This window comes from Anguilla anguilla, chromosome 11 (genome assembly GCF_013347855.1).
Source record: "Anguilla anguilla isolate fAngAng1 chromosome 11, fAngAng1.pri, whole genome shotgun sequence".
Lineage (NCBI taxonomy): Eukaryota > Metazoa > Chordata > Actinopteri > Anguilliformes > Anguillidae > Anguilla > Anguilla anguilla.
The window spans coordinates 34,221,525-34,234,764 of NC_049211.1; the positions used below are offsets into that span (position 1 = coordinate 34,221,525).

Genomic DNA, 13,240 nt, shown 5'->3' on the forward strand with positions numbered 1-13,240 from the left:
CCCCTAAAATTGACAGTTATCGTGTACCAGCAACGACTTGCTGGTTTGCACCAATCAAATGACTGCACCAGTCAAAGCACCACAAGTAAGATGCACAGTTACGGGGCGGGGCAAACAAAAAGGCGGGACACACGGGCACATCTGTTGTAGCTCCTCCCATTTTCGTCCCTCTGCGTGCCGCGTTTGAAGAACTTTCCCCCGAGCGTTTTGGAGACCGAGGGTACCGAGGGCACCGTGTAGCACCATGAGGGTCAGGACGGTTTTGTTTTTTTTCTCAAACCAGAGGCACCGGGGCTGTAGCGGGACGAAACGCAGCTCCGAACAGCACGAGCTGGGAACCGCACGCAGGAGGGGGGCGGCGTTCCAGTAACACGGTTTGTAGACTTGAGGCAGACAGATCTTTTTGAACAACGAAGTCGAGGCGTCCACTTGCTGCAGCTACTGAACGCTCACTCGTTATCTCAGCTTATACTCAGAAACACTGTTCTCGCTTTCCATCTTTAAATTCACACCCCGCGGTCTGCCAACACGATTTCTTTTCTTTCCCATAAAAAAGTCATTTTACCCCTATAAATAGCTAAAGATGTTGGCCCCCATTAAGGCCTTCTTACATTAAGGCTACACAAATGTATTACATTTTGATATTTGAACAGCAAGGCTTTCAAGAGAAAGAGAAAATTACACAAAGAAAAAAAAAAGACATAGGCTGGAATTCAATTAACATTTGTCCTTATCTTTGACCATAAATTAAAAGCGAGATATTTATATATTGTTTTATTCACAAACATTTTGGTGAGTTTGGAACAATACATTAAACTACAAAGAAAAAGTACAACTTCAAAGTTAAGGGACAAATGCAAACTGAGTACAGCCCATAAACATTAATAACAAAACCAGCAGCTGATCAATGAAAATACACACTAAATAAAAGATGAGCAGTTCGTCAATACTGATCTGAAAGGCCAGCTGGTGGACACGTGAACACATCACAAAATGATCAGTGTGCGCATTTTTCTTTGTTACGGTGAGTTTGCCCCGTTGTTGGTGAACCTGCCGTTGAGAAGAACTTTGAGCCCGTGCGAAACGATCAAGTTCCTGTGTGAGCTGAAGCTTCAGTCTCAGAGTTTCCCCATAGCTTATTGTGACATAATCCTGATTACTGTCAGTAGTTCAAGCATTTCCAAGTGACCGTGTTTTAAAAGGGCTCAGTAAACTACACAGAACGGCCCCTTTAAATTGTAGCCATTAGTCGCAACGTTTCAATCAGCATTTCGGACGTCAATTCAATTCTGGAACATGGCTACTGAACTTTGCATTATGCAAATATAAATAAATGAAAACAAGTCCATTTCCTGCAAAATTGCGGATCAGAACTTTTATCATGTCGACAGTTATAGAAAAGCAGACATTATGGCAAATGGCAAATTGCTGAAATGTGTGCAAAATGTATACTGCAGAATAGCTTGAGCAATGCTCAGATCATGTGACACCACTGTTCCTGAAAGAAACACATTGAAAACACTCTCAGTTTCTGATTTATGCAAAAGCGAAAGTGATTGTTCTGCTCCAAAGCAAATTCCCTGTGCAATTCAAATGGAAACATAGCTAATGTTGACAAAAGACAAGGAATACTGGGGAACTTCCTAATCCTACAATCAACCAACTTGAAAAGGCAGGTGCACCAACAACAAATCAAACCACAAACGTATACACTTCTGATACTTTTCATTTAAAATCTGAGAAAAAAACACAACACAGAAAAACAGAGAAAATCGGGAGGTGTGGGAACAGCCGAGCATCCACACAGAAACCGTATCAAGTAACAGGTTTGTTTTTCCTTTGTTCCATTTACTTCACCCACAATAAATTATGACAATACCTCTCTCTCTCTCTCATTCTCTCTCTCATTTTCTAATTCTTTTCTCTCTCATGCAGAAACACACACACACACACACGCACGCACACACGTACAGATACGCTCACAAACATTCATACCGGCATTCATACATTTGCAGTCTATCTTTCTCTGCTCTCTGCATAAATCTATTTCAGTCTCTCTCATTCTTTCTCTCTGTTCTCTCTGGTTTGTTGTCTTCACACTATCAGTCTCTCCCATCTGACTCTGACAGTCTAAATAAAACCTATTCACTCCTTCTCTCCCTCTCTCATTCACTCCTCTCCCCTCTCTCATTCACTCCTTCTCTCCCTCTCTCATTCACTCCTTCTCTCCCTCTCTCATTCACTTCTCTCCCTCTCTCAGTCACTCCTTCTCTCCCTCTCTCAGGTTCTCTCCATCCCAGGTCCTTGGCCCCCGTGCTGTTAGCCTGTCAGAGAGGAGGCGGTCAGTTTGAGGGGCGCGCCGCTCGGCTGTTTCGGGGGAAGCGGTGCACTTTGACGTGTTTGGACAGGTGGTCGCTGCGGGCGAACTTCTTCTCGCAGACGGGACACTGGTACGGCTTGACCCCCGAATGGGAGCGCCGGTGTCGCGAGAGCTCGTCCGAGCGAGAGAACCTGAGGGAGGAGAGAGAGAGAGAGAGAGAGAGAGAGGAGAGGAGAACATAAGCTTACCGCTCCGAAAAAACCCGCCGACTCCCAGCATGCCTCCTGCCCGCTGCCATCGCCAGCGATAGACACCACTAGGTGGCGGTGGGAGGGCAAGCTTTCAGAAAACCTAAAAATGGGAGGAGCTAGAATACGTATTCAGTGACTCACCAGTTTTTTTTGGGCAAGGCTAAACCTCTTGACTGGTTCAAACAGGTCAGTGATCGACAACTCACTGTAGCCCCACCCATAAATCCCAGTGACCTATCACTACCATTCAGCACACAGTACACTGGCTGTACCCTTAGTTCACAGTGTGTTTATTAAGGCAAGTTCAAGCAGGACGAGACACGGTGTGCTTGAGTGCAAGAGACGTTGGAGACAAACACATGAGGACAGCGCAGCGTGAAACAGGCTCTCTAGCCATCTTTAACAACTGGGTCAGCTGCTATTAGATCAAATGCCCTCAGATTAGATTGGAATAGATTTTATTAGATTAGGTTAGATTGCCTTTATTCTTCTCACATGGGGATATGCTGCAGAAAGTCGGCGGGGAAATGAGGCGCGTTATTACTGAGTCAGTGGAAGTATCCTATCCTGTCCTATCCTGTCCTTCGATCCTATATCACCCAAAACATAGGGTTCCAAACACCCTTTATCGCCCCCTGTGGAAGTGTTCTGAGACCATGCGCGATTTAACGTGAACCAGTTATGGCCGCTGGACAGATATGGCTCACGTTACTATTAACTTTATATGTGGATATTGACCTAACAACATACTGTAACTACGGTCTTCAGCTAAAAGCTGAGAGCAGAGAGCAGAGGAACAGGTGAAAGATGCTAGGAGCTAACTTCGGCCTCTCCTGAAACAGGTGGAAGATGCTACGTGCTAACCTCACACTCTCCTGAAACAGTGAAAGACGCTAGGTGCTAACGTCCCCCTCTCCTGAAACAGTGAAACATGCTAGGTGCTAATGACACACTCTCCTGAAGAAGTGAAAAATGCTAGGCGCTAACGTCACACTCTCCTGAAGGAGTGAAAGATGCTAGGTGCACACTGGTGCTGTGATGGGCTGTCTAAAATGTATACATATCCATAAAGCCATATCCATGATGCCGTCCTATAAAGAACCAGAATTAATGTGAATGAAAATTTCCAACATGCAGAACCAAAACATGTGACATGAAATCACATAAAATTCCACATTATCACTTGACATACTTTTTAAAATGTGAACTACAATTTTCACATGTGGAAACAAAACATGAGACTTGAAATATCACAGGTTACCTTTTCCTGCTCTCATTTTATAAGTGGGATTATTTCATAGTTCACATGGGTACTTCTCACATGTTGGATGTTCACATGTGGTTTTTGGACATGTGGTATTTACTAAGGGCCTGAACCCCCTTCTGTAATGTGGACCCTCAGGAGGTATGGAGTTACACACAGAGAGCTTCCCTTCTGCTCACAACCAGACAGCTAATCATCTTCAACCTGACGCTATCTCAGTCATGCATGCACTCACATAAACACACATATACCCTTGCATACGCTCACTCACACACACACACACACACACACACACAGACATACACACACACATAACACACACACACACACACACACACAGACATAAACACACACAGGACACACACACACAACACAGACATATACTGTACACACACACATAACATGCATACACATACATACACTCCGAAACCAGGAGCACATGCTCAAGCAGGAAGCAGATCTGTGTAGGGTGAAATATGCCTCTAAGCAATGGCCACATCACCGCAGGAGAATGAAAGATATTTCACACAGGCAGTCTTGCAAGCCCACTCCGCTCACTAGTGCTCAGAACCCTCGTTATCTCACTAACGCTTGCTCAAACTGAGAACAGGAGCATTGACGCCCTCCCAGAGACAACAGCTGCCAGGCCGCACGCCTCCCTCCGAAAATCCCATCTCAGAGGGCAACGTGTCCACACGTGCAAGCTACGCAAGACTCATCCTCTGCTCCCAGAGCAAAGCACATGAGCGCTAAGGAAGCTAGCAGCAAGAATGAGCTGCAAACCAAACAACATTCCTCACAGTGTTCACCCAGTGCAAGGAAATACAGCAATACTGTCAGCACTGCAAGTGTGTGTGTGTGATTGTACGTGCGTGTGTGTGTGTGTCAAAGATAGAGTCCCACGGCCAGCAGCCATACTACCTTGTACCCTTAAGTTAAACTTCTGAAGCTAAGTAGCCACACCACCCTGTACCTTTCTCATGGCTAATCACTGAAGCTAAGCAGCCATACCACCTTATACCCTTCTCATGGCTAACCTGGGAAAACTAGAGTGCTGCTGGAAGAGGAGTTTAGAGGCCAGTAGGGGGCACGCTTCCCTCTCTACAAAACAGAGATCAAATAGCCCAGCTCAATGATGGGGGTGCTGAGCTGTAAGGTCCACTCCTTTGGATGAGGCATTCACCAATCCAATGGCAGTACGGGTGCAAACGCCTGTCCTTGCCAAATCTTCAAGTAACCGGCTCTCAACATCTGGCTGCCTAATCATCCCCCTGCGTCAGACTGGCCACATAAAACCCTTTCATTCATACCCACTTTGATTCTGGGGTGACTGCAAAAAAAAGCGAAGTTTTCAGCCGATCACCCTGGTTAAATAAAGGGTAAATAAAATGTAAAATTCCTTTCCATGGGGGCAGTCTGCCCCTGAAGGAAGGCCTACGTTCCTCTTCAGGGGTTAATCCAGGACATGGGATGAGCACTCAACAGTCATCCCCAGCTTTTCACACCACCATTTCCTTCGGTTTGTCTCATCTGGCACAGGGAGAGCACAGTGGCTGGGATTCAATCAACATTTGTTCTTAACTTTGACCTGTATTCAATCAACATTTGTCCTTAAGGTGTGGCATCACTGGTGAACAGAGAAGAAAAAAATATGTTGGTCATATCCAAATAAAATTTTTCCAGTTGAACATACACTAAAGCGCTAAATATTTTTCTATTATGAATTTTAGATTTTTTGGTTATTTGCATATTACACAAACCACTTGTTGGACTCAGTGGAAGAAGTTAAGAGTTATTTTTGTCTTAATGCAATAAATAACTCAATAATTCATAATCTACAGAGCCATTTGTCAAAATAAATGTTCATGTCAAATGTCAAAAAATGCATTTTTTGCCTGTTTTTACAGAAAAAAATACCACATAAAATGAAAAAAGGCAAAATATCAAAAAACCTCCTTTACATTAACAGCAATTTAGTTTATGAAGCTATGGTATATGTAAACTTTCTTGGCTGTATCTACTTTTGAAGTTGAGACTGTCTGGAAAATGGGTAATAAGTAATGTTTTTTAAACAGCCTTTAAAGATAATTTTGTGCTTTGTGTAGATGGAGGAGGTCGTAAATAATCATAAAAGCATGAAATATGGTTTTCTCCATAAACACAGTTTGGCTATGTCCAGAATTACAACTAAAGCACAAGAACTAACTTGCAAAACTGAATTAGAGAAGAAAAAGTAAAACACTTGCCCCTTTACTTGTAAGTCAAATTTAAGGACAGAAGTCGATTGAATACGGGCAATAGGAGTGGTGACACACATGCTCTACAGGGCCTGGGGGACCCTCCACTGACCTCCGTCTATCACCGAAATGTTACCAGCATCGCTACGGAACCCCCCCCCCCCCCCCACGTTCTATCTGGAGAGGGAGGGTCCGTATTGAGGCCTTGGTCTGGGGGGGGGGGGCACGCTTACTGGTCAGTTTGTACACCACTTTCCCCGATTCGACCGTGCCGTCTGCCAGCTCTCTCTCCCTCTCTCTGGGGCGAGCGAGCGAGCGAGCGCAGTGCGGTCAGAACAAACAGACAGACGGGGGGGACAAAGTCTGCCCGCACTTCAAAGGCTTATCGAATCTGTCCAATCTCCGATTCCGGCAGCGGCAAAACAAAGATAAGGGCCTCTGTGAGCACTCGAACCCAGCGAAGGGACTGTGAGTGTTTAACATCGGGCCACACTGGGCCATCGCCACAGCCGAAGGAAATAACTACTCAACAAACATTCACAATTACAGCGCCTGAACACAAACGGGACGCAAGCAACAGGGTTCGAATTACGGGTTTGGGGGGGGTCTGACCCCCCTAATTAAGACTTGGACCCCCCCCCCCCCCCCCCCAAAAGAGGTAAAAACAACAGGTCGGGGAGGGTCGAAACATTTACATGTCCTTCTTACCTGTAATCGTAAATATTACGATATATTTCCCATCAGTGGCGTCACTAGACACCAACCCTAGTGACACCAAACGCATTGTTCATTCGAACCCTGGTAAGCAAGGCAAACTGTCCTATGACGTACGCCTAAGCAAAAGGCTGAATGAACCAAGTGAAGTGGTTCAGGCTTGCAACTGTAAGAGGTTGCAGGTATAAATCCCAGCCCAGGTGGGGCACTGCCATTGTACCCTTGAGTAAGGTGCCCACATTTCTATGGTAAAATATACAACTGTATAGATGGAAAAAATCTATAAATCCAGATCAAATAACAGCGGTACAAGGTGTATATGATACTGTTGATGAAGCAAATAAAATAAATATATATATATATAATTTAAGCATCCCATCAATACACCTAAGAAATGTCGCAGGAAAAATCACAAGAAAGAAATCACCCAAGATTGCTGTTACATTTTGTAGGAAACCCAACATTTGAAAAACATTCCGAACTTGTGGATGAATTTCACAAGCCAGCTAACGTTACAGCCTCTGGACCTGCGGGCTGAACGATCGATCGCTCAAAAGTCAGGCGATCCCTCAGCTGCTCCGTCCGCAAAGGGGATCAAAAACCAAACTGGCAGCCTAAAAATGTCCATCTGGACCCTGCCCTGCTACTTGTGAACACAAATCACCATTCCCAAAAGTGGGGAAAAAAAACATGAAAAGGCTGTAAGTGATAAACGCTTTGCTGTAATGGTGAGCAGACTCTCAGCTTGGAGATGAACTCAGTGCTCTCTCAGACAGAGGGGCTGAGTCCTCCACCATTACATTACATACATTTATTTAGCAGTCCACCACCCCTGTAGCTTCAGGTGTGCAGAGGGATATTTGGAAAGGTCCTCTGTGAGGGGTACGTGAGTGTGACCCCCCCCCCCCCAGGACCGCCCTGTTCAGGACAGCGAGGAGACAGTTCTGTTCCAGCCTGTCCCAGGACCCCCTTCTGTAATGTGGACCCCTCATAAGGTGTGGAGTACCACACAGACAGCCTCCCTTCTGCTCACAACCAGAGAGCTAATTGTGTTCAACCTGACACCGTCCAACTCAGTCGACCACAAGGTTGCGGGTTTAAATCCTGTGTGGGGTACAGCAGGTGTTGTAAATTTGAGCAGAGTGCTTCCAGACCAGGCCAGCTGCACAAATGGATAACATCCACAGCGTAAGCCGTCTAAACGGCTCAGGAAAGGGTCGGTGCCAAGATCATAAATCCTGCAGCCGTTCTGATACGGAGATCATTCACATCTGCTCGGGTCTTGAGACCGGTGCGCGCCACTGCGGCTAAAACGGCACAGCCTTCGCGAGCTCGGTTCACGCAGAGTGCGTCTGATAGGGATTCAGACAGACAGCCATATAAGCTGGCAAAAGGCACAAACCGTAAAAAAAAAAGCGAGCTGCGAAAGCTCGGCGTCCTTCGCGCACCGAAGGCGGGATGAAGCCAGATCTTGCGCAAGCCGCTGGAGTTAGCGTGGCTAACATCGGTGTTTCAGGACAGCGCACGCGGCTGAGCAATATCGGCACAGGCCGACGCTAGGCACGCAGACGCTAACGTCAGCAATCACACGTACGCCCAGCTAATGTAAATATGTAAAATGTCAACCTCGGATCTGTCTATTTGCCAGCATCGCCCTCTTGTATTTAGGAGATGTAACGTCCACATTTTCTGACGCAATAGAAACGGCGGTTTTAACAAGCTACAAAACTCCATGCGAAGAAGTAAACAGTCATTATTCGTTTGCATTATTAAAGTTTTGAATTTCAAATATCAGGATATTCAGATATACACTTACACTGTACATCGCCAGCTCAGACAACAACCCAACAATACCTACACAAACACACCTACAGTCCTACCTGCACAAACACACCTACAGTCCTGCCTGCACAGACACACGTACACTCCTACCTGCACAAACACACCTACAGTCCTACCTGCACAGACAGACCTACAGTGACCTGCACAGACACACCTACAGTCCTGCCTGCACAGACACAAGTACACTCCTACCTGCACAAACACACCTACAGTCCTACCTGCACAGACAGACCTACAGTGACCTGCACAGACACACGTACAGTCCTACCTGCACAGACACACCTATAGTCCTACCCACACAGGCAGTCACACCAGCACAGACACACCTGCACAGTCTCACTTGCACAGACATACCTGAACAGACAGACCTACAGTTCCACCTGCAAAGACACACCTACAGACACCAGCACAGTCACATCTGCACAGTTCCACCTGCACAGACATACCTGAACAGACAGACCTACAGTCCCACATCCACAGTCACACGTACAGTCTCACATGCACAGTCACACCTGCACAGTCTCACCTCCAGCCGCAGCCGGCCCAGGTGCAGGCGAAGGGCTTCTCCCCCGTGTGCCTGCGCAGATGGGCCTTCAGGTGGCTGCTCTTGGTGTACATCTTGTTGCAGCCGGAGAAAGTGCATTTGTGCATTTTAATGAGGTCCGCCACCGGGTTCTTCTGGAACTTCTGCCCCCCCGCCAGCAGCCCCACGGCCCCGCCCCCGGCCCCGCCCTCGCCCTGGCACTGGGGCTTGGCGGCGATGGGGACGGGCGCGATGCGGACGAACTTCGGCGAGGCCCCAAGGCTGGAGGAGGAGGCGACCAGCTGTGGCACGAGGGCGAAGGTGTGGCCCTGGATGTTGACCAGGAGCTGAGCGACTTTAACGTCTGAGGGCGACTGGGAGGGCGGGCCAGGGGGCGGGGACTCCTGCTTAATCTGGACGGGCTGGATCTGCAGGATGACCGGCACCCCGCCTCCGGCCCCGCCCACTGGAACCTCCTCCATTTTTACTCCATCAACAGCCGGGTCTAAGGCGGGTCCAGACTGCGCGTTCTTGGTCTCAGTACCGGCAGCAAGGGCGGGGACAGTGGCACCGGACGTGGGCGTCTTCTGGTCTGTGTGATGAGCCCCGCCCCCAGCCCCGCCCCCTGCTGGCAGAACCCGCTCCCCAGGCTCCTGTTTCAGGGTCACCACCTCCATGTTCTCCTCCAGGAACTCCTCGATCTCCTCCAGCGTGGGCTGGAACAGCCCCGACTGGTCCTCCAGGTCGGGAGCGAAGACGGGGAAGTCGAAGCTCTCCTCCTTCACCGGCGGCGGGCGGGGCGTCTCCCGCGGCGACGGCTCCCACAGGAAGCCGGGCAGGGAGGCGACGGCGGCCGAGGCCCCGCCCAGCGAGGTCTGCGACAGCAGGAAGTCCAGGATGCTGTCCTGGCTCTCCACGCTGGAGCTGCTCCCATAGCTGGAGCCCAGCACCTGGGACTCCGGGCTGGAGCAGGACCGCAGGCTGGACGAGTCGCTCAGCTCGTCCTCCGAGAAGGGCGAGGGCAGCGCCTGGTAGGCGCCCGCGTCCGTCGCCATGTCCGACAGGTGGTACAGCAGCGGGGAGCCCGCATAAGGAAGAAAGGTCTCCTCGCTCGCTAGCAAATGATCCACCATTCCTGGCCCAGCCAATCAAAACCCTCTGCACGTTGTCCCTTCCAGTTATATATCTATATATATATATCAATATGTTTATTAATGTTTTTATGTTCCTGGCCTCCTCCTCCTCCTGCAAAAGAGAAAGAGAGGAAGGTCACCGTCATTGTGGACGCCTGCCAAGGCTCAAAAAATGTCTTTAATTCAGTAACTTTTTCAAGAATTTTATTTTTTCAGTCGTTTTCCTTTCCTTTGCACCATAATTGAGATTAAACAGCACAAAATGTAATAACCCAGAACTGACGGGGGTGGGGGTGGGGGGTGGGGTCTGGAGTGTGGAGGAGGGTTAAGTGTAAGAGTTCAACAAAGTGGTCAAACCTCAGAGCTCAAAACACAAATGACTGTTGCTATTGCATTTCTGCAGGTAATAGGCTACTATGGGAGTTGCATGAGTAATGTGTCTGTGCTCACTAGTAGTGAGTCAACCAAAAACTGGATACAGAGCTTTTGTGGAAAATATTAATATTGTCCAAGACACATGTGCTCTGCACATTTTCAGCGAGCAAGGGTATTTTTTCGCATTTTAAATAAAAATACCTGAAAACAAATACTCACAATTAGTTATGAATTGTGCACCACAATAAACAAAAAACTATTACAAATAGTTTCGTCCTTTATGTACTTGGCAGAACTCTACAGTTAAGACGAACACCAAAGAGCATAACAAAAATTATCCTACAATGTGTTCACGAAGGACGTTATTAAAATATCATGACTCTCGACTTTAGTACAAAATGAAAAGTTCGTGCGAGTGAGATTTTAACAAGTGATCAGTAAACCAGCAAGCGTGTTGAAATATTAATCCTATCGCCTCTTGTTCGTCCAAAGTTCCACTCAGCGTTGGGCAAGCGTGACATACCACGTGCGCAGACGTGGAATCTTCAGAGCGCGTTTCCATTTCAAGTTCACAGGCGGCAGATGTACAAGGTCGAGTCAAATACACCACCAAGAGCAAATAATGCTGAAAGTATTACGCACATCTCCGGGTTCTGGCCTCTCGATTTTCAGCTAATGTTCTGTAAACATTTACTGATATCCTTCTGGATTTAGAACCTCCCATTTCTGGAAAACGTTCGCGTAATTAACTTCATTTCATCCATGCAAACTGTGTCTCAACTTCACAAAAATCCCGTTTGCGTCCAATAAGCCATTCTTTCAGTTTGCAGAACGCGCCAGAGTGCTATTAGGAACTTCCAGGAATACTAAGAAATTCTTAATACTCCTGTAAATAACACGTAATGAATGAACGTCTATTTTGCCAGGACGTTTCCCTTCAAACACTCTCCAGTGAGTTCCCTTCAAACACACACACACACACACACACACACACTCACACACACACACACAGCTATATGCAATGTCGGTGTTGAGCAAACTTTAGCCATAAATTGCAAGATAAAGCTGCTCTGACCGCGATTGTGACAGGTTGCACCATTGCGCGACCACTTATACAGCCCAGCAATTAACAATGACCGAGAGTAACCCGACCCACAGCACATGCTGTCACCGATATTAATACAACACAGGCTGCCAAGTGCGAGGAACAATACCAGAACGACAATGATAGTAATACCAGCACATGCTTATATCTATATTGCGTGTATGTGAGAAACTAATCCGTTTCGACCTAAATATAATAAAAGAAAATCAAGTTGAATTATAGTCCATAAATTGGTACAGTATTTCTTCATTGTTCAAGCCTCCCAAGCAACGTGGACATGTTCTCATATCAGCGGTTACTGTTGCTACTTAAAGCAAGATAACAATCTACAAACGTCTTCTTGTATCAGTTCAATGAAACGATTTGCAAAACGTAGGCTAAACAAAATATCTATAGCATTCGACGCTAATTTAAGTTGATTTCGCATTAGGCTGTTTACTAGTTATGTACAATTCATTTTAAACATAACTATTTGCAGCACTAATACGTTTCATGTGTGTCCATCCATATCGCACATTGTGTTGGGCACGGTATTTACCGCCCCTTTAATCCGACCGCGTGAGCAGCGCGCCCCGTACGCGACAACATAAACATGTTTTCGTCCATCGCTCAGCATGCCGAAGGGAAGAGACACATGACTGACGCTGTATATACAAGGCTGGAAACATGCACTTGGAGGGACGATAAAACATCGCATCCGACCTTACCTTACATCAGCGCCGACTAAAAATTCATCAAATTCCAATTTTCCAGATTAAAAATGATCAATTACAAGTGCAGCGAGTTTTGTCCTTGAGACGAGCTTCTCATTGCAATGTCGAACGGCGCTACTCCGCCTCCGCTCAGCACTGTAGTAGTAGTATATTACCATCACATGACTACAGGAGTGCGAGTTATAAGAGTAGAAACAGGGGTAGGCTAGTGAAGGCTCGTCCTCTCTCTGTGCTCCGATTGGCCAATGGAGCCTGGAGGCCGGTCTCCGCGTTTATAGTCAATGGAGCAACAGCGTCAGCCTGGGCTTTGAAGACAACAACCTGGCTTTCTCAGTGCAGGAATCTGACTTCTGTCTTCACAAATCCCCGACGGGACTGGATTTGCCGCGCTTTGAGCTTACAGGGGTCACATGGGATCATTAGTGCCCAGTGTTTGAAAACAATTCCGTATTGCTTGTCGCTAAACTGCTTTCAAACGCAATACAGTAGAAGCTGCACATGTTTGCTTTTTCTTTTCTCACTCATACATAGAAATAGAATCTGGAGTGATTATGAATTCTGAAAGTAATGAATCACAAGAGCGTCTTGATTGTTTAGAAAAGTTCATAATAATAATAATAATAATTATTATTATTATTATTATTATTATGATTATTATTATTAAGCAGTATTCATTCATTTAAGCGTGATGGCCTACAAATTGTTGGAAAAACGTGAGTAACTGCATTATAATACAAGTATAAATTTTTATTTCCAACATGAT

General features: G+C 46.7%; 1 protein-coding gene across 2 annotated transcripts; it reads right to left on the minus strand.

Moving 5' to 3' along the window:
* Positions 1-406: 406 nt before the first annotated feature.
* On the minus strand, positions 407-12,710 carry LOC118208447 (Krueppel-like factor 15). 2 transcript variants are annotated; one of them, XM_035383141.1, is made up of 3 exons: positions 12,472-12,710; positions 9,155-10,393; positions 407-2,511 (listed from the first exon to the last, which is right to left on the minus strand). In XM_035383141.1, the coding sequence occupies exons 2-3, from the start codon at positions 10,282-10,284 to the stop codon at positions 2,343-2,345; spliced, it is 1,299 nt and encodes a 432-aa protein (XP_035239032.1). In that variant the 5' UTR covers positions 10,285-10,393; positions 12,472-12,710; the 3' UTR covers positions 407-2,342. The 2 variants fall into 2 exon arrangements, with proteins under 2 accessions (XP_035239032.1, XP_035239031.1); XM_035383140.1 differs by having other exon boundaries at positions 9,155-10,396; positions 12,472-12,709.
* Positions 12,711-13,240: the final 530 nt, after the last annotated feature.